At 48.1% G+C, this 20,547-nt stretch overlaps 2 protein-coding genes across 3 annotated transcripts; one reads left to right on the top strand and one right to left on the bottom strand.

The window, feature by feature from the left end:
- Nucleotides 1-132: 132 nt before the first annotated feature.
- LOC137804116 (BET1-like protein) lies at nucleotides 133-3,407 on the bottom strand. The gene is made up of 4 exons (XM_068603140.1): nucleotides 3,375-3,407; nucleotides 1,642-1,727; nucleotides 1,359-1,415; nucleotides 133-1,085 (listed from the first exon to the last, which is right to left on the bottom strand). Exons 1-4 carry the CDS (start codon nucleotides 3,391-3,393, stop codon nucleotides 918-920), a joined length of 330 nt encoding a protein of 109 aa, XP_068459241.1. The 5' UTR covers nucleotides 3,394-3,407; the 3' UTR covers nucleotides 133-917.
- LOC137804113 (plasma membrane calcium-transporting ATPase 1-like) lies at nucleotides 2,218-18,742 on the top strand. 2 transcript variants are annotated; one of them, XM_068603134.1, is made up of 21 exons: nucleotides 2,218-2,325; nucleotides 6,295-6,565; nucleotides 9,075-9,272; nucleotides 9,750-10,004; nucleotides 10,236-10,361; nucleotides 10,583-10,741; nucleotides 12,304-12,447; nucleotides 13,206-13,346; nucleotides 13,539-13,753; nucleotides 13,963-14,205; nucleotides 14,777-15,018; nucleotides 15,096-15,333; nucleotides 15,542-15,721; nucleotides 15,953-16,040; nucleotides 16,218-16,324; nucleotides 16,438-16,629; nucleotides 16,736-16,949; nucleotides 17,109-17,320; nucleotides 17,424-17,531; nucleotides 17,616-17,804; nucleotides 17,937-18,742. In XM_068603134.1, exons 2-21 carry the CDS (start codon nucleotides 6,370-6,372, stop codon nucleotides 18,267-18,269), a joined length of 3,780 nt encoding a protein of 1,259 aa, XP_068459235.1. In that variant the 5' UTR covers nucleotides 2,218-2,325; nucleotides 6,295-6,369; the 3' UTR covers nucleotides 18,270-18,742. The 2 variants fall into 2 exon arrangements, with proteins under 2 accessions (XP_068459235.1, XP_068459236.1); XM_068603135.1 differs by lacking the exon at nucleotides 12,304-12,447.
- Nucleotides 18,743-20,547: the final 1,805 nt, after the last annotated feature.

The following is a 20,547-nucleotide window of genomic DNA, read 5'->3' as shown; positions in this document are numbered from 1 at the left end:
GGATGCGCGCGCAGCCAGGGCTTGTAGAATAAGAAACCAAAATTATAGAGAGTATATCACTCTTTAAATGTATTTTTAGTAAAGTTTGAACTGTTTTTATTTCACATGAAAAAAGTTAAAAATAGACGATATATTTATATAAAAAATGTGTTCAGGGAGACTGCATATATTGGGATTAAATACAACAGACATGATATCCTGCAGAAGTAAAAAGGTGTTTATAGTATTTTAACTTCACAACTGCATTTCCCCGTCACGACTTTATTTCTGATTTGAAGCGATATTCACAGCTCCATGTCGGGAGGAAATATTTACACCAAGAAACCTTAAATGTAAACTTTTACCATATATATAAACTATACACATTTTTATTGATGACCTTTACTTTTCATATTGTCCAGAACCTCAATAACTCCATTTATGCCATGTATTAATAACAATATTAAACATCTGCTGATTGGCATCTGGAATGTAAACACATGTAAACACGAGAAGCGCTATATATATATATATATATATATATAGCGCTTCTCGGCTCTGGTTGGTTCATCTCCCACCCGTGATGCGTTCAGGCTCCACCTACTCTTTGCCTGCATAAGGACATCCTGGCAGCGGCACGCAGGATCAAAAGTTCTGCTGACATGTTTTTAGTTTTTTTTAAATAAACTCCAGCATCTTTGGTATGACAACGCCCCCCCGACGCCCCCTGCTGGTTCAACAACATGTTTTCTGTCTACTTCCTGTCCGTACTACTTTCCGTCCGCTTTACTTCCTGTTCCTACTCCAGCAAAAAATAAAGCGTCTTCCCCTGCGCAGGACGACCCCAGAGATGAGACCCAGCGTCCAAGTCTCCCGGCTCCACGTGGGCGTCGGCTCTCGGCTGATTGTTTGTATTTGTGTCGGTGGCGTTAACCCCGTCAGCTCTGGATCCTGGAGACCATGTAGTAGAGCAGGAAGAAGACCAGGACCAGGCCCACAGAGACGTAGCAGAGGATGCGGCGGTTGTCTCTGCCGGATCGCACCATGGTGGAGAAGCGCTTCACGCTGCCGCTCAGCAGGCCCGTCGCACTCAGGAAGTTGGAGTCCTGATGAGAAAAGGAGAAGAGGAAGTAAAGATTGTGATTTTGGCCACTATTTCAGACGAGCCGGTATTATTATTACAGCTTATTTTAGCTCACTCTCTGGTCTAGGACGGCTTAGAGGTCACCTTACAAATGGCAAATACATCTCCCATGAGCCTTTAGGAGAGTGTATCGGTGGCACAGAAGCATGGGACACAAGTTGTTGAAGGAGCCAATCAGAAGTAATATTTAGAAATCAATCAATAAAATATTGCTCTCCAGGCCAGGTGTACTCACCATACCGTCTAAATACTCGTTCTGATCCTCAGCCTCTCTGTCGATGTCGTACGCCAGCTGTCGGATTCAGAGACAAGACACATTATGCGGTTAAACAAAACGCAGCGCCCAAATGGTGAGTTTCTGCACCCAAATGATAAGTGTCTGAACCCAAATGGTGAGTTTCTGCACCCAAATGGCGCCTTCACCCTAGTACTGCTGAGGGAGGAGATGGCGGGTGTTGAGCGTGTAGCTGTGTGGATGGTGCACTCGTGAAATGGTGAGTTTGTTGGTGGGGACTTACCGACTTCAGTCTGGAGACTTTGGCGGCCAGGTTCTCAGCCAGGCGTTTGTTCTCAGTGTCCAGCATGTCGCCCACAGAGTCGTGACCTGAAAACACACAAACACAGCGGGTTGTGTCAGACACCGTGTTCCCGTGTAAAGTCCTCTGCAGGTTCTGCTGCATTCATAATATTAATTTACAAATATGTAAGTGATAACACTTTGAGTTCTCTAAACGCATTATTGGGAAAACGGCGTAATTAATTCTAATTAAATGGACACAAACTGCTGAACAAGTGATAAATAAGATACAGCATATGTCCTCTTTAAAGAAACTTTATTCTTTCTTGGGTTTAGTTTCACTGCAACAGACACGTAAACATACAGTACAGTTTAAATTGTGATAAATGATATATGTATGGTAAAAAAAAATGATGTTTTCAGCAAAAAATAAATATACAATTGTGTTTAAATGAACTCCACATAACTATGTAATTGCTGCTTCTGTCTTCATTACTCAAATATATCCGAAGTAATAATAAATTAAAAAAGCATTTTGGTTTCCTGACGTTTCGATCTTACGTACTTACGTGATGACGTATTTTGTTGCCACGGGGAGAAATTTGCCAGGAAACAGTTACATTTTGAAATTATGAGCGCGAGACCAATTTAACTAACGACACCTGTACATTTAAGTCAAATAGCGGTAAGTAAAAACCTAACTTTCACAGTGTGTATTTCAATATTTAAGTATTTTATCATTTAATAAAGTATGAAGGGTCGTTTGAGGGAACTACGTTAGTCAGCCGGGGTCAGGCTGCTAATTCCGCGGCGCCACCTGGAGTCAAAGAACTCTGTATGCTGGCACGAGCGAACGTTAATTAATTATCTTTGCCAAGTGTTTTTTTTTCAAAGAATTTGAATATATATATATATATATATATATATATATATATATATATATATATATATATATATATATACGTTTGTAATTACACAATTTGTACGTTTGTAATTACACAATGGTATTTCTTCGTATTTACTTAGTGAGACACATTGACTCAACTGAAGTTATAGATAGCGGCTGTTATTGAACGTTGTTCGTGCAGCCTAAGCCCTTCGTGGCCGGGTCCGCTTCGTCCATTTCCACGTTAAATCATTATCTTCGCAAGTGTTTTTTCACACAGAATTTGAAATATTAATATATAGTGAGACACATTGACTCAACTGAAGGTGTAGATAGCGGCTGTTATTGAACGTTAGTGTCAGTTAGCGGCAGAATCAACCTGATGTTTTCCCCAGTGACAGATTTCCAACGGTCTTAACTGGCGGCCCTTCCAGCTGTTGTCAGTTCAACCCGTTTCTCACTGGCGCGCGCCACCGTGGACTAGCGCGTCACACGACGGCAGTTCTTTAACGTTACAGAATACAAACAACGTTAAGTAGTTACTGAATCGTGTTCCCCCGTTAAAAGTGTTTCCCGCCGCAGAGATTTATTGGTTGGTTGGGGGACGACGGGGTCTGGCTTGACTCACTCGGACCACCGTACCACCGTGTCCTGTTCGAAGGACCAGAAGAAGTGTGAACCGAACACGGTATTCTTGTTAGAAAGCAACATTAACAGGGTCTCTAAACGGGTTTTTCCCCGCACCCACTGCCATACAGAAAGCAAGCACAATAATTCACTTCTTCCTTGGATAGGATACATGTGCATGTTTAAAAGAGAGTACGTGTCACACACAACAAAAACAATACCTGTATTCCAGTCCGCCATGTTGACAAGTGACGTCACGATCAGCTGTTTCCGAGCTCTGAGAGGACCGCTCTTCCTCCACACCGGCTTCATCACTTATTCTTTGGTGCGATTGGTAAAAAGCAGCGGAGCATTATCGCCACCTGCTGGACGGGAGCAGATATGCAGGAAAATAAGCAGAACTACAAAAAACTAAATTCTCACTATTATAATATTATAATTATAATATTGTGTTTTCCATCAATTGCTCCCAATACTATTTCCCTTCTTTCTTTGTCATACCTGTTGCATTATCTGTTACATGGTTGAGTTTCCGGTTCATTGCGGTGTGTGCATAGTCCACTAGAGTGATTCTCAGAAAGTTAACGGCCATTTCTTTCCTCCATATTCCCACAATGCCTTCATGCTTTTGAATACTGTAAAGAGCTCTTCCTGTGCCACTTAAATCCCAGTAGGTGTTGCACCTCCAGACTTTGTGTTTTAATCTGTGTTAGTACTTGTATGTCAATGTACTGTCGTTGTAACGATTGTTTAGCCAAAACACGATCCACTCCCTACAATGTAGTTTGAGTAGCACTTGATAAATCTCCTAATATCCGGCCTGCACGACAACTTTTCAGAGCAAGTTATTAAAATCACATTTCTTAATCCAAACAAACATGGTAGCTGTTTTACCTTCTTTCATGTTTTCCTGTCTGATTTGTATTTCCCGAGAAGCAAATTAACACATTATTGTGCACGAAACATTTTAAATAATTAAGATTAGCGACTTCTAAAAGGACTTCTTTATAGAGTGAGTTTTAGAGTGGGGGTCAAAGGTCACACTATCTCAGTGTTAAAACACTATGATGCAAATGTGAACAGTGATATTACCCTGTGTGTGTGTGTGCGTTTGTGTGTGTGTTTAGTTAATCCACCTGTGTCTCTGTGCTGTAATCCACCTGTGTGTGTGTGTGTGTATGTGTGTGTGTGTGCCACCTGACGTCAGCCAGCATCAGTGCTGCTCAGATGGTGGGGGAAGGGAAAAGTGTGCACTAGTTTGTATGTGTGTGTCTGTAAAAAATGAAACGACAAGAGTGAACAATATTAAATGCAGTCTGAGCGCTGGACACTGGATCAATGTCACAGTGAGAGGGTTGCTAGGTGTTGCTGTTGCTGGTTGCTTCCCAGTTGTACACCCCCCCCCCACCACCACTTCCATCAGTTCTACCTCGTCTCTGTTTCGATCATGTTTTCCTTTCAGCAGGCACAGCTCAAGCCACAGCTGGTTTAGTACAGTGTGAGTAGACCTGGTCTGTGACTCTGGACCTGTTGTGTGGTGTCGGCAGGAGGAGCTGCAGCAGTCTCTCTCTCTATATATATACATTGTCTCATTCGATTAAGGGAGGCATTCCTCAGGTAATCATTAAACTCCTGTTTCTTTCTCCGATGGAGCGCTGCTTGTGGCTGTGAGCTTCCTGAAGGTCAAACTGCGTTTTTGAGAAAAGAGCTTGTGGAGTACACCTCGGTCTCGGAGCGGGTCTGCAGACTGCCGGCTGAGGAGCTGTGGCCGGGTTATGGGCTGTTTCTGGAGCTGTGAGTGTGACGCTGCTCAGAGTAATCGGAACGCCACTAATACCTGCTGCTGCTAACAGGAGGTGATGGGGGAAGTTTCTGTAAGTAAAGGCTTTTCTCTCCTCAGCGCTGCAGTGATGAAGTCACAATCCTGTGTTCTGGAGGGTGACGGGCTCTGGCTGTTGGTTCTGTCAAACAGCCCGCATGTGTTTTCTTAGAGAGAGCCGGCTGCTTGGTCTTTTCCACCTGTTGGGCACGTCCGTCAGTTTGTGTCGTGTTCTGCTGTGTGCCGCTCTGATGACGAGCTTTAAGATGACTAAAATATCCTCTTTAGCGTCTCCAACGTGAAGACGTACAGCCCCTCTGAGTCCCCTGTTGTGAACTGACTCTGTGTGCTCGGACCATCGGGTGACACCAGTTATGGGGCTGGTTATGTCCAGTAAGCGGCAAAGCTGCATCCACCAGTATGACAAGTTCAGCCCATTAGCCTCCCAGCGGCTCTTTCCTTCCTCCCCTTCGACCTGAAACAGGCTCCTCTTGCTCAGATTAAGCCTCGGCTGACTGATTGACACAGATTACAGTTGAAGGCACAGAGGTCACAACCTGTGAGGAACACACATGTAAAGGCTGTGAGTCCACACACTAGCAGACACAACGCGCTGCCACACGGAGACACCGTCCCGCCTGTTCAGTCAACCATTAAAATGTCCTGAATCTTAGCTTCTGAACTGGGGAGCCGCTCCTACAGCTGGTTACTGACGATGGAACGAGCCCGAGTTCAGATACCCGAGTGCTTCAGGAGAAGTTAGTTTGATCAGGAGGTTCAACACTGAACACACTTTTAAAGGTTCAAATGTGTTTGGTTCTCCTGCTGCCAGCGAGTATCGTCTCTCTTTAGGTTGTTGTTTCCTTAATTGCTAAAAGTTGGGTTGACTGTATTATGTCCATTTATTATGTTGTATATTCTCTACACATGACTTCTATTGCACTTCTGCCCTCAGTGGCGCTTCTGGAGAGGGGTGAGGGGGTTATGATGCAAGGGTTCAAGGACAAGATTGTTAAGGCCACTGAGGCAAATTTGTGACATTGGGCTGTAAAAGTCAAATTGAATTGAATGAAATACCTCTTACTTTATTGACATCATATGTTTTTGCATCATAATCAAACTTTTAGAAGTCCTCATGTGTAATCTTCATGTAGCTATGAACTCCTGAAACGTTGCCAAAGACGTGACCTTGGTGATTCAGACGTGACCTTGGTGACCTTTGTATTGAGAGAAGTAGCCATGGTTCCTCTGGAGCTTCTTGTTTCCTTGTTGTTTGTTCTCCCAGAGCTCTACAGTGACAACATCCTTCTCTCTCCCTCCAGTCACAGAGTCCCTGTAAGGCCAGTTCTGCTCCTGACCACTGAGTCTGTGTTTTTTCGGGAAGGCCAACAACCAGGATGGCCAACAACTCTTTCCGGGGGTCCAAGCACGGCCGGCGCGCCGAGGCCAACCACGACGCCGAGTTTGGCTGCACGCCGCAGGAGCTGCGCGCGCTCATGGAACTGAGAGGAACGGACTTGGTCAACAAGATTAAGGAAAGTTACGGAGACGTGAGCGGGCTCTGTGCCAGACTGAGAACATCACCTGTCGAAGGTAAGCGTGCGGAGACACTCGGCCCCCGGGCGAAGCTTCGGCTCGTGCGTCTCAGCACCACAAACGTGAACGCAAAGTTCGACTTAAGTTCAACCTCGGGGGACGCTCCGCTGTGAATGTTTGTTACTCTGCTGTTTAACGATGTCAAAGGCCCTTCACCGATGACTCACAGGCCCCGCCCCCCCATGGCGTGCACACATGTTCGGTTCAGTCTGGCTTTAGGCACCGTCGATGGTCAAAGTCAGCCGTGTCCTTCGGCTCTGTTGATCCTGCTGCTCCCTCTGCAGCTGCAGGACAGTGAGACCAACGCAACGCGTTCCAGTCTGTGAACCCCGTTCTTAAATGAGGGGAAACGTCCCAAACGGAGGATTCACAGCAGCGAGGACCACTTCTGTTAGTCTGTAAAGGCTAAAACGGTCTTTTGAAACCCCTTTTTAACAGATTTTTCACAAGGTTTTGCTTTAAGGAAGATCAAAAGTAAAACCGCTCATCAGGTTTAAAGAGCTGAATCATTCTAAGTCGTCCACTGACAAAGTTCATTTATGGTCCTTTCATACATTTAATAATTAGAAAATACTTTCTTATTAACATCGCTCCCATGATCCTTTGCTTTGCTGTGATGCTGAAAACCACCAAAATGGCAGCGGAGTGGCTTTGCTTAAGAAAACGTCTGTTCTCTGCAATCTAAGAAACAATTTAACTTGTTTTGTGCTGCCTCATTGGAAAGCACCCTCCTCCTGTGTGATCCCTCCTCTGGGCCCTCGTCTTGTTCAGGGCACCAACCTGTCACTCAAACGACCGTGGAACTGTAGTCGTCTCATCCTGTCTGTTGATGCCACACAGGCCGTCTGTTGTGTTCAGCTTTGCTTCTCCACCGGAACCCTCAGCTTATCGTAACGATGCCATTGTTGGCAAAATAGTGTCAAAGGAATCTCTGAACTATTTAATAAAGAGACAAACTAAAACCTGAGCTCAGGCCGACTCTTTCTGTCCCTCGCTGATGAAAAAGCTCTTGAATCTCTTTCTGCTCGCTGCCAACGTTCTAACATCGACTTTAAATCCAACAACTGATGCAGAGCTTTGCCTGGTGGCGCCGAAACAGAAATGTTGTAATAATAAACTGAGGTTGGTTCAATGTCACTAATTAATGCAAAGCAGTCAGCGATGCTCATCACTCCTCCTCACCATGTGACCTCTGCTGAGTCCTGGAGGCTCAGCGAGAGCCGTGTGTTCTCGTTCAGCAGACGACCGGAGGACTTTCAGGCTTTCTCTGCATCTGCTAAACTTAGACCCCGTAGCCCAACGCGAAGCACAGCATCCTGGCGTCCGGACGCTTTCAGCGAGGAGTTAATCGACACATTCGCTTCAACTCCATCAGAGTCCACTGCAGAGACAGAATCCGCTTAAAAGGATCCAAACTCTGTCGTGTTGACGAAGGACAACCGCCCCGACGCCTCGCCTCCGTGCTGAACGCAGACGGTGGACACGGTGCGTCTCGCCGTGTCCCACGCTGACCTGAACAGCGACTCACTAGTCTGCCCTGTGACATTTCCCCGCTCATCACTAATTCATTCGGTCTGTCCGTCTCACGCACACTCGGTAAACGCCTTCGCTGTTCATCGGCTCCCGCTGACAGAGAGGGAGGTCAAAATGTCAGAAGCAGCTTGAAATCGGTGGGAAAGAAAAATCTATTGCAGGTTTTAATTCCCTGTGTGTCTTTGTGGCGACAGCTGGGGGTCAGATCAATGAACTGCCAGCGTAATCCCACTCACCTGAGAGCAGAGGGCAGCTCGCAGTTTTATTTCCATAGAAAGCAAAGAGAGGCCCGCTCAGACAGACAGAGAGAGAGAGAGAGAGAGACGACGACGACGACGACGACGACGACAAATATACGCGCCGCCGGTCGGCACGCTCAATGCGTGACACTTGAGAGCCCTGAGCGTATGCTCTGATTTAAGCGGCAGTTGGAGCGTCTTCAGCGCGAGCGTCGTGACGTATCTCACAAGGAAACGTAATGTTGAGCGGCGCGTAGATTTACACCAGAGATTTAAATCAAATCCCTCTCATTTCATTTGGCCGTTTAAAAAGTGGGCAGGCTTAGAGTTTAGCGTGACACGGAGCGACAAGGGGACAACATTAACTCCTCCCCTTTTCTGTTGCTGGAATAGCAGGACGAGGGAGAGATGAACGGGAAGAGAGAGAGAGAGAGAGAGAGAGGTTTAAGAAAAGGGTAAATTAAAACAGATAAATGAACAATCAACACAATGACACAGGATTTAAACTGGGAACATGTTCTCTTTATTTCACTGGAAATAAAAAAGTCATCACATTCATAGTTAAAATAATGTGTAACTGTATATAAAAACCCAAGAGTGTGTTTCAGAGATGTCCACCACATCACAGGGAAGCCGTGTGCGTCACTTCTGTCCTCGCTGGTGTTAAGAGGAGCATGTGTGACGGTGTAAACCAGGACGAGTCTCTGACGTCGTCTCTGTGTCTCCTGTTGCAGGTTTAGACGGAAACTCTGAGGACTTAGAGCGGAGAAAGCTGGTCTTTGGACAGAACCTAATCCCTCCCAAAAAGCCCAAAACATTTTTGAAGTTGGTTTGGGAAGCCCTGCAGGACCTCACGCTCATCATCCTGATGCTTGCAGCCGTCATCTCACTCGCCCTCTCTTTCTACAGCCCGCCAGACGTGGAGAGAAGAAGTGAGTTCATATGTTTTAAACTGTCACAAACGTATATTTCCATATTTGTTATCATGAGACTGTGTGAAGTACACACACACATTCTGCCAAGAAAGTCCCATTTTACAGCAGATACTTTCGACATCCACATGAACCCCTTATTCTATTAAACAGTACCTCACCTAATCTATCCCACAATGCAAAGTGCTGGAATGGCAGTACATGGTCACAACAGCGGTGGTTAAAAAAACACGAGGGAGAAGCAGGGCAGTGCAACACTTGTTGAGAGATGACCCATTTTTACATACATGTAAACATTAAGCTTACATGTGAAAACATGCCAACACCTGGAGGGAAAGTGTTCCAGTGATTTGTTCCTGTACCTGATGGCCGTGTGCAGAACTCCAGGCGTTCTACTTCTATGTCTTACATCTGGTCTCTGGTGAAGCAGCGGGGGAAACATAATAAGCGTTGACCTGTAGCGTTGTCTTTGTTCAGACTGCGGTAAAGCAGCCAGTGGCGCAGGGGAGGAGGAGTCGGACACCGACTGGATCGAAGGCGCCGCCATCCTGCTGTCCGTGGTCTGCGTGGTCCTGGTGACGGCCTTCAACGACTGGAGCAAGGAGAAGCAGTTCCGCGGCCTCCAGAGCCGAATCGAGCAGGAACAGAAGTTCACCGTCGTCCGAGGGGCTCAAGTCATCCAAATATTAGTCACTGAGATCGTAGGTGGAGACGTTGCACACGTCAAATACGGTGAGGAGACAAAAAGCTCTTGTCTTTAGTAGAGCTGGTGGTTGAGTTGTGATTAGAACGTCAACCCTCAGTGTCTTTCAGGACAGGAAGTTGACATTGTTTCATTAAAAAGACTTTTGAAGACTCGTCCTGTCACAAAGTAAGACGTGTGATAGTGAGACGATGTCATGATGATGCAGCATGACCTGATGTGTGTGAGCTGTTGTCACAGCGTACTTGTGTGTGTTCCAGGCGACCTCATCCCCGCTGACGGAGTCCTCATCCAGAGCAATGACTTGAAGATGGACGAGAGCCCCATGACCGGAGAGTCGGACCTGGTGAAGAAGAGCATCAACAAAGATCCCGCATTGCTGTCAGGTGCTTCACTCTGCTCTCTATTCACACGACCAAAAAAAACTTTCAGGATTATTATTCCAAATCAACAATTTTAGTCGATTTTTTTTTCAGTCAATTTTAATCACAAATCAAATTATGGAATTTACCTCAGCTCTTATAATAAAACTACAGTATAATATAGGTATAAAATATAATAAAGCTACGGTATAAAAATAGTGTCTCCCCCCCTCTCTCTTTCTCAGGTACCCATGTGATGGAGGGCTCTGGCAAGATGTTGGTCGTCGCCGTCGGTGAGAACTCTCAGTCTGGAATCATCTTCAAACTGCTGGCTGACGGTGATGCTGAGGAGAAGGCTGAGAAAGCAAAGAGAGAAGAAGAGAAAGAGAAGCTGGACAAGAACAGTAAGTTCAGGAAGAAAGGATTCCAACAGCACGCTGCCTCCGTTCATCAGGTCACCTCAATCTGTGGAGTTGATGTCTCACCTGTTAGAGGAACTTCAGAGCAGATACATGTCAGCTTCTAAATAAGAACAGATAAACCTGTGTATATGTACAGGATATATAGAGGAATAAGCCCAGGTATATTGAGAAAGTAAACACTAGAAGAAAGGTCCACTTCATCGAGTGGACCTGCAACGACCACTGCTGTAATGATTGAGTGAATGAACAGCTGGATGAAGAGTATCAGGTGTGTTTTCACTCACACGACGGATACGCTCATGTTGTAATCTCTGCTGATGTCACAGCTCCGTCTCACAGGCGTGAGCCACGACGTGAAGCGAAGGCGCAGAACAACTGTGTCTTTGTGTGGTACCAAAGTATCACTATTCAGGGAACAGTTATAATATTCATGTTTAATTTACCTTTTTAATGTTTTGTTCCATAATGCGGTCGTCTTTTGACCGTGAAAGCAAAGTGTCCGTCAGACGAACATATTGTGTTCTGGTGGCTGTTTTTCTTTAACAAAGCAAAGCACGGACAGCAGCGCATCACTGCTTCAGTTCTGTGAGTTACTGTGTTTGACAGCTTCAGTTACCTGAGGCTGCTTGTGTTGCTGTTGTGTTGCTGCACGGCTCATGTGGACTCTACTTCCTGGTTTCCTCTTCGGGGTTCTGAGCTGTAACCTCAACTTGTTCCCACGGTACAATGTTGGTGGTTCCTTCCTGGTCCCTATGGTCCCACACGCTGCAGTGGGTGTGTGTGTTTGTGTGCGTGTGCGTGTGCGTATGTGTGTGTCCTGCCGGTGCAGCAGCAGCTGCTCCTGACTCTGCTGATGCTGATTAGCACCAAGCAGATTATCAGCCTTCAACTCGGCAGATGCTTTCTTCTCCTGCCTCACTGTCCACTAATGACCTCATCACTGAGCTGGGATCAGCACGCTCACACACACACACACACACACACACACACACACACACACACACACACACACACATACACACACACACCTACAAACACACACTGTGTTACAGGTTTCCAACACAATAAGTACAGTAAACACATCGTAGCCCCGTCCTCCACTGCGCTGTCTGACCATGTGTAATGGACCAGTGGGCAGTGGGACCCACACCCTGACACCTCTTCATCCTCCTCATCCTCAGGTCCTGCTGTAGTCGTGGAGTCTGGTGTTTACCTCGTTGATCCTGTTGAAGGCAGATTGCATCATACATCACGATCAGCTCTTCCTCCGTTGATCTCTTTTCATACATTCAGTCATCATGAGATCCTGATCTGTGAATATCTTTCCAGCTTCACATTTATCTTTTTATTTACGTAGTGTTTGCACTGCGCTTCCTTCCTCCCTCACTTATTCATCCAGTTGGTTCTATTGTTGAGTAGCTGTGAGGTTTGTGTTAATGAAAGTCGACTCTTTTTCCATGAAAGCGTTCCAGTGGCTCAAACGTAACACCTCTCTCTCCTGAAGAGAAGCGTCATGGTTCTGCTGACTTTGCGTTCTTCCACAGAAGGAGACAAGGGCCAAACCACCGAGATGTGCCCGTTCTGCGAGGACGAAGAACCAGAGAAGAAGAAGAAGAAAAAACAAAAGAGGAAGAAGTCGGCCATCCAGAAGAAGCTGAACAAAATGGCCGTGCAGATCGGCAAAGCAGGTAGAAACAGAAGAGAGACGTTCCTGATGGAAACCTGAGCGTTCCAGTAATGAGCTGGAGATGCAGCTTCTATCATTCATATTCTATCACTCATATTCTATCATTCATATTCCATCACTCATATTCTATCACTCATATTCCCCCATTCATATTCTATCATTCATATTCCATCCCTCGTATCCGATCAGGTCCCTGAACTAAACTGTCCGTCTCTGCCGATGCCTCCAGGTCTCTTCATGTCCTTGATGACCGTCATCATCTTCATCGCTCGCTTCCTGATTGACACCTTCTGGATTCAGGGCGTCCCGTTGACCACAAAGTGTCTGACCATGTGTAATGGACCAGTGGGCAGTGGGACCCACACCCTGACACCTCTTCATCCTCCTCATCCTCAGGTCCTGCTGTAGTCGTGGAGTCTGGTGTTTACCTCGTTGATCCTGTTGAAGGCAGATTGCATCATACATCACGATCAGCTCTTCCTCCGTTGATCTCTTTTCATACATTCAGTCATCATGAGATCCTGATCTGTGAATATCTTTCCAGCTTCACATTTATCTTTTTATTTACGTAGTGTTTGCACTGCGCTTCCTTCTTCCCTCACTTATTCATCCAGTTGGTTCTATTGTTGAGTAGCTGTGATGTTTGTGTTAATGAACGTCGACTCTTTTTCCATGAAAGCGTTCCAGTGGCTCAAACGTAACACCTCTCTCTCCTGAAGAGAAGCGTCATGGTTCTGCTGACTCTGCGTTCTTCTGCAGAAGGAGACAAGGGCCAAACCACAGAGGTGCGCCCGTTCTGCGAGGATGAAGAACCAGAGAAGAAGAAGAAAACACAAAAGAGGGAGAAGTCAGTCCTCCAGGGGAAGCTGAACAAAATGGCCGTGCAGATCGGCAAAGCAGGTAGAAACAGAAGAGAGACGTTCCTGATGGAAACCTGAGCGTTCCAGTAACAAGCTGGAGATGCAGCTTCTATCATTCATATTCTATCACTCATATTTTATCACTCATATTCTATCATTCATATTCCATATTCGTATCCGATCAGGTCCCTGAACTAAACTGTCCGTCGATGTTACTGTTCGATGCCTCCAGGTCTCTTCATGTCCTTGATGACCGTCATCATCCTCATCGCTCGCTTCCTGATTGACACCTTCTGGATTCAGGGCGTCGACTTGACCACAGAGTGTGTTTCCATCTACGTGCAGTTCCTGGTCAAGTTCTTCATCATCGGTGTGACGGTGCTGGTGGTGGCCGTGCCTGAAGGTCTCCCTCTGGCCGTCACCATCTCCCTGGCCTATTCAGTCAAGGTCTGTGAGCACATGGAGCCTGAACGCTGCGCTTCAGTCACATGACGCTCCTTTGTCACAGTTCAAACATGATGGGGAGTCGTGGCGTGTCTTGTGTGATTCTAATGTTCTCTTTAGCGCTCAGTGTCGTCGGTGGGGGTGTACAGTTTTAATAAATTCAGGATGAAAAGCTCTCAGACTCGAGTAACGCCGCGCTCCTCTTTCGCCAGAAAATGATGATTGATAACAACCTGGTCCGCCACCTGGACGCCTGCGAGACGATGGGCAACGCCACGGCCATCTGCTCCGACAAGACGGGCACGCTCACCATGAACCGCATGACGGTGGTGCAGGCCCTCATCTCGGGGGTCTTCTCCAAGAAGCTGCCAGCGCCGGGCCAGATCCCCGCCACGACCCTGGACCTGCTGGTCCACGGCATCGGGGTCAACTGCGCCTACACCACCAAGATTATGGTGAGCTCTAAGAATAGCCGTCCGCTCGGGACGCTCTGTGAGTTAAGCGTTTTGGCTGAGAGAGCCGCTCAGGACTCATCTGAGTTGCACAGATCAGAGCACATACATGACAGCAGAGGCTCCTTCTGCTGAGACTCTCCAGCAACTAGACCCATCCTTTAATTAGTCTAGATTATTTATGGATCCATTTTAATAACAGTCGATCTCAGTCATGGATTCAGGACCCCGCGTCCCCTCAGGAGCAGCTCCTACATCTCAGGGCTCTTTACATGATGAGCAAATGAGAGAAATTTAAAAACATCTTTTCTATTTTTCTTGTGCTATACGGCAGAGTTTTACCTGCTCGGGTCTCTTAAAGCTTTTTAAATGACTCGCTGTGAGAAAATAACCTCCATCTTTGGTGAAGCGGCTCACAGGCAGCGCCCTGGAACCAGCAGGCAGGAAACACTCAGTGACAGCGAGTCCCAGCAGCTGGAGCTCTGTGGGGAAGTCTAGTGAAGGAGCAGCGTATGCCGAAGCCGACGAGTCTCTGAAAACATTGACTTCCTGTCACATCCTCTGCTCCCTGCAGCCTCCGGAGAAGGAGGGCGGGCTGGCTCGCCAGGTGGGGAACAAGACCGAATGTGCCTTACTGGGATTATCCCTCCACCTGCAACGAGACTACCAGACCGTCCGCAACGAGTTCCCCGAAGAGAAACTCTTCAAGGTCTACACCTTCAACTCCACCAGGAAGTCCATGAGCACCGTGCTGAAGAACCACAACGGCAGCTACCGCATGTACAGCAAGGGCGCCTCTGAGATCCTGCTCAAGAAGTAGGTTCAGCGCTCCCCTCGCGGCGCCCCGGTTACATGACCGTCACCTGACTCCTCCCTTGCCCCATCGCTTCCAGGTGCTGTAAGATCCTGTCGCCCGCCGGCCCCGCCAAACCCTTGAAGCCTCGGGACCGGGACACCATAATCAGGAAGGTGATCGAGCCGATGGCGTCGGACGGCCTGCGGACCATCTGCCTCGCCTACAAAGACTTCGCCGCCGCCGACGGAGAGCCGGACTGGGAGGACGAGACCCGCGTGCTCAGCGGCCTCACCTGCATCGCCGTGGTCGGCATCGAGGACCCCGTGAGACCCGAGGTAACCAGCAGCGTGTTCACGAAGCCCATCGCAGGAGAAACAGGTCTCGCTCCTCACGTTAGGACTCTTTACTGTCTCGAGGCTTTCACAGCACAACAACTTGCAGTTTGTTCACTCGGAGGAAGAAGTCTGACTCTTTTCTCCGGAGCTGGAGCTGGAGCAGAGACGTTCTGTTGAATCCTTTTTCCTTCCGCGTGGTTCTCTTTAGGTTCCAGAAGCCATCAGGAAGTGCCAGCGGGCCGGGATCACCGTCCGCATGGTGACCGGAGACAACATCAACACGGCCCGAGCCATCGCCGTCAAATGTGGCATCCTGCAGCCCGGAGAGGACTTCCTGTGTCTGGAGGGAAAAGACTTCAACCAGCAGATCCGTGACCGGCTCGGAGAGGTCGGACACTCATGAAGAGTTTTGTTGAAGAAACAGACACAGACTGGACCGAGAGACTGTTTAAAACAATCCTCTCTCTCTCTCTCTCTCTCTCTCTCTCTCTCTCTCTCTCTCTCTCTCGCTCTCTCTCTCTTTCTCTCTCTCTCTCTTTCTCTCTCTCTCTCTCTCTCTCTCTCTCTCTCTCTCTCTCTCTCTCTCTCTCTCTCTCTCTCTCTCTATCTCTCTCTCCAGATACAACAGGAGCGTATCGATAAGATTTGGCCGAATCTGAGAGTTCTCGCCAGATCGTCTCCAACGGACAAACACACTCTGGTCAAAGGTGAGACTCTCACACACACACACACACACACACACAACACACACACACCCACACACACACACAATCTAGTTGTGATCTTTCCTCCTGGACTCTGATCACACGAGACAGAGCAGAAGGTCCAGAGACATCTTCGTCCTTCTCTTCCTCTTCATCACGTGTCTCTCTTCGTCGTCTCAGGTATCATCGACAGCACCGTGCTGGAGAAGAGGCAGGTCGTCGCGGTAACCGGAGACGGGACAAACGACGGACCCGCCCTCAAGAAAGCGGACGTGGGCTTCGCCATGGTAACCAAAACAAACGTCCTCTGTTGTGGCCACGCCCCCTCCTGAACCTGGGCCCACTGCCAGGCCGAGAGTCAGGTTTGGCTAAGCTAACCTGCTAACGCCGCGTCCTGCAGGGCATCGCGGGGACGGACGTAGCGAAGGAGGCATCTGACATCATCCTGACAGACGACAACTTCAGCAGCATCGTGAAGGCCGTGATGTGGGGCAGGAACGTCTATGACAGCATCTCCAAGTTCCTGCAGTTCCAGCTCACCGTCAACGTGGTCGCCGTCACCGTGGCCTTCACCGGAGCGTGCATCACCCAGGTGAGAGGAGACGTGAACCACGAGGAGCCTCTCCTCCTCCTCTTCCTCATGACGTGATGCGTTGGCAGCTGACAGCAGCTGTGTGTGTGTGTGTGTGTGTTGCCAGGACTCTCCTCTCAAAGCCGTGCAGATGCTGTGGGTCAACCTCATCATGGACACTCTCGCCTCGTTGGCTCTCGCCACCGAGCCGCCGACCGAGGCGCTGCTGCTCCGGAGCCCGTACGGCCGCCAGAAGCCGCTCATCTCCCGCACGATGATGAAGAACATCCTGGGACACGCCGTCTACCAGCTGGCCGTGATCTTCACGCTGCTCTTCTGCGGTCAGTGAACTTCGGGGTCGTGAAATACGCTCGTTTGGATTCAGTCATTCATCGTTACGTCCTCGCTAACGTGTACATGAAGGACGTTCTGAGGGGGGAAACACGGACGGGTTGGTCTCTCCGCCCACTCAGCAGTCTGTGACTCCTCCCCTTTCACAGGTGAGACGCTGCTGGACATTGATAGCGGCAGGTACGCCCCCCTCCACGCTCCACCCTCCGAGCACTACACCATCGTGTTCAACACGTTCGTCCAGATGCAGATCTTCAACGAGATCAACGCCCGCAAGATCCACGGCGAGAGGAATGTGTTCGACGGCATCCTCAAGAACCCCGTCTTCTGCTCCATCCTCATGGGAACATTCGTCATACAGGTAGCGAGCAGCGTCGCCATCACCCAGTCGGGTCGTCCGGTGAGGGGGTTCCCTGTGTGACGCTCTCTCTCTCTCTCTCTCTCTCTCTCTCTCTCTCCTGCAGATCGTCATCGTGCAGTTTGGTGGGAAACCGTTTAGCTGCGTTCCTCTGAACCTGGAGCACTGGCTGTGGTGCATCTTTCTGGGCTTCGGCAGCCTCCTGTGGGGACAGGTGAGACCTGTCTGAGAGTAGACAGGTGGAGTAGGACCGTTTGGGGGTCACATGGTGTCATGTTTGCGTCCTCTTCCCTCTCAGCTGGTGTCCAGCGTCCCGACCCGCTGGCTGAAGTTCCTGAGGACGGCGGGTCACGGCAGGCGGCAGGAGGAGATTCTTGAGGAGGAGCTGAAGGAGATGAAGGACGAGGACGAGATCGACCTCGCCAAGATCGAGCTGAAGAGGAGCCAGGCGCTCTGGTGCCGCAGCCTCAGCCGCGTCTTGTCGCAGGTGAGGACTCACGCCGCCGCACGGCTCCAGACACCTCAGTGCTCGTTTGTGATCCGTCCGGATGTCCGAAGGCGTCCGTTCAGCCTCCTGAGAACAAACTGTGTGTGTTTTCTTCCCTCGTCTGCCTCTCAGGTCGGAGTGGTGAACGCCTTCAGAGACAGCGTGTCTCCCTACGAAGGCCGGGCCACGACCAAGTCCGGCAGCTCCATCCACAGCTTCATGAGCCAGCCCAAGTTCCGCATGGAGAACTCGGTGGCTCGGGTCTCCGTCATCGAAGAGGACGACTGCGAGGACGACGCTTCCACCAAGAGGAACTCCGTCGGGGGCGGCAGCATCCTCCCGGCCAACGAGAGGAACGACGCCGCGGACCACGCCGTCCCGCTGCCCGGCCTGATCCCCACCGACTCGGAGCGGCTGCCTCCTTGTGCGGAGAGCCCCCCGCACAACCTGGAGACCTCGCTCTAAAGCGACACGACCACTTCCTGTTCCGGCGGTCTGTTGGCACCATGTCGGTTCACGGCGAGAGTTCTTCGTTTTTTTAAAAAGACAGACTCGTCTGATTGGTTCAACCTGCTGGTTTTTAGCATCCAGGCAGCAGAAACGTGTTTTCTGGTTCACACGGACGAACGTTTCCTTCCTCATGTTCGTAGACACGAGCTCTATGGTTGTTGTTGAGGAGAATACTCGTATATTTCAGAGTTGTTTAGCCTCATTGCAGTTGTTCCCAAGCTGCTTCAAGAACGCCCAATGAGGCTGCCGCTGGCGGACCGTTCCTCAGTGTCCGTTGTCCGTGTGCGGCGACATTGTTTCCATCCTCTGTGAGGTTTTGACTTTTTCTACATGTGATGACAGCAAAGTTTGTTTGAGCCGCCAGAGACGGATTTTATATGTTGAAACTCATCTTTTCAGAATAAAACGTTTTCACAACAAAAAGACAAGCTGGTTGTCAAGTGTGTTTGTGGTCAGACCAAGTACACTGTTGTTGAGTACAAAATAAAATCTACACACATGATGATCTTATAGAATCTGAGGCATTGTTGTAGATTTAACTATCTGAATACTTCCTCCTCCACTCCCTACTGGCAACGGGCCACTGAGAGGATGACCAACACTAAAAGAGGAGAGATCAAAAGTCACTTTTCCTGAAACGTAATTAAAGTTGTTGTGAGCGACAGCAGAGCTGCAGTCGAGACAAGTCTCTCTGTTTCTCTCTAAAGAAACATTCAACTGAATCCAGCAGCTTTTCCTCAACGACACAACAGAATCTCTGACAAACACTGGTGAGTCCTCTGATCTACAAAGACTAAATACACTCTCTACATATTTGATCCACGTTGAGTTCAAACTAGAATCTGATTGTTTTTCATCAAGGTTTATCAGATAAAGAATATGAAGCCACATAAATGTGTCATTGTAGATCAAACCAACAGGTAGAAACCAAACCACAAGGACTGAACTCTGGCTAGTTGAAGGTTACACAGGATACAGTAACAGCTAGCATTAGCTTCAGCTAACTCACAGACCTGTTTCCTGTTTGAGCTCAAAACCTCAGCTCAACATTGTACTATTATTATGTTATTTAATGTTTGATAGAGTAATTGAAAGATGAGATTTCCTTTTTAATGGTTGAAAATGTAATTCTATTGCGTTTTAACTAGGGCTAGACAAAGTTAAAAAAAAATTAAACTGATTAATCGCATGATTTTGATACATTGCAGGCACCCCGTAGAGATTACCCCAGCAGCCTCCGCACAGGGCCTTATTTTTATTTTTTTTAATCCAATTTGAATTACATGGGATGCACACTATGGTCTTATTGTCTTGTCTGTGTTTGCAGAGTTGATATAAAAATAAAGAAAAGTATTTTTTATCGTGCTTTCTTTGTTAGCTAGGTAATTGACGTGACGAAATAGGTCAGATGGTCACACAGACCGGCAAGCCCAGAGCAAATAGGTAGCTAACTGTAGCGTAGCTCGGATCCTGTTACGCAGACTCGTATAATTGTTGTGTATTCTGGAAAGAACTACGAGGAAATTTCTCTTGAGGAAAAATGAAACGCACGTTTAAAAGCAGTGCCCAAATGCGGCATTCAAACAGAAAATTTCTGAATTAAATGCCAATCTTCCTAAAATTACAAGTCTTCTTCGACCAGCCGGTGAAGGATGCACTCATCTGCCAGAAGAGACAGGTATTGTACTGTTTGCTATAGCTAACATTACCACGTAGCTACCGTTATACTTGACAGTTGTACTGCTCTGTCTATGTGTTGTGCTTCCTAGCGTTAACATAGAGTAATCAGCGAGCCTGGAGCCAGGAAAATTAGCCTTCTTGCTCCTTTCATTTCACTTCAGAATGTTCCAAAAAGTTCAGTTGATCGCATCGGGGTCTTGTTCGTCCCATCAGGATTTAAATTTGGATAATGACCACCGGTCAATACATTATCCCTTATGCTGTGCAGCACATAGCCTCACTAGCTAACCTAAACAGACCTGGTCAGCATTCAGGAATGTGACCAGGTCACCTGGTCACATACCTGGTCCTGTAGCTGCCAGCACGTAGCCTCACAAGCTAACCTAAACAGACCCGGTCACGTTCCTGTAGTTAGCAGCACATAGCCTCACTAGCTAACCTAAACTGACCCGGTCACGTTCCTGTAGTTAGCAGCACATAGCCTCACTAGCTAACCTAAACTGACCCGGTCACGTTCCTGTAGTTAGCAGCACATAGCCTCACTAGCTAACAT

Source organism: Clinocottus analis, unplaced genomic scaffold, assembly GCF_023055335.1.
Source record: "Clinocottus analis isolate CAN_PGR_092001 unplaced genomic scaffold, fCliAna1.0.p SCAF_6, whole genome shotgun sequence".
Lineage (NCBI taxonomy): Eukaryota > Metazoa > Chordata > Actinopteri > Perciformes > Cottidae > Clinocottus > Clinocottus analis.
The sequence above is the reverse complement of the archived record's forward strand: the minus strand, read 5'-3'. Positions and strand labels throughout refer to the sequence as shown.

What these genes read in the sequence shown, in the direction of transcription:
- LOC137804116 (XM_068603140.1), bottom strand. An exon ending in AAGTCTCCAGACTGAAGTCG is followed by an intron (nt 1,416 to 1,641) that starts GTAAGTCCCCAC and finishes TGAATCCGACAG; the next exon opens with CTGGCGTACGACATCGACAG. An exon ending in ACGAGTATTTAGACGGTATG is followed by an intron (nt 1,086 to 1,358) that starts GTGAGTACACCT and finishes TTTTCTCATCAG; the next exon opens with GACTCCAACTTCCTGAGTGC.
- LOC137804113 (XM_068603134.1), top strand. Translation starts at nt 6,370, where the DNA reads ATGGCCAACAACTCTTTCCGGGGGTCCAAGCACGGCCGGCGCGCCGAG. An exon ending in AGATCCCGCATTGCTGTCAG is followed by an intron (nt 10,362 to 10,582) that starts GTGCTTCACTCT and finishes TCTCTTTCTCAG; the next exon opens with GTACCCATGTGATGGAGGGC. An exon ending in CGTGCAGATCGGCAAAGCAG is followed by an intron (nt 12,448 to 13,205) that starts GTAGAAACAGAA and finishes GTTCTTCTGCAG; the next exon opens with AAGGAGACAAGGGCCAAACC.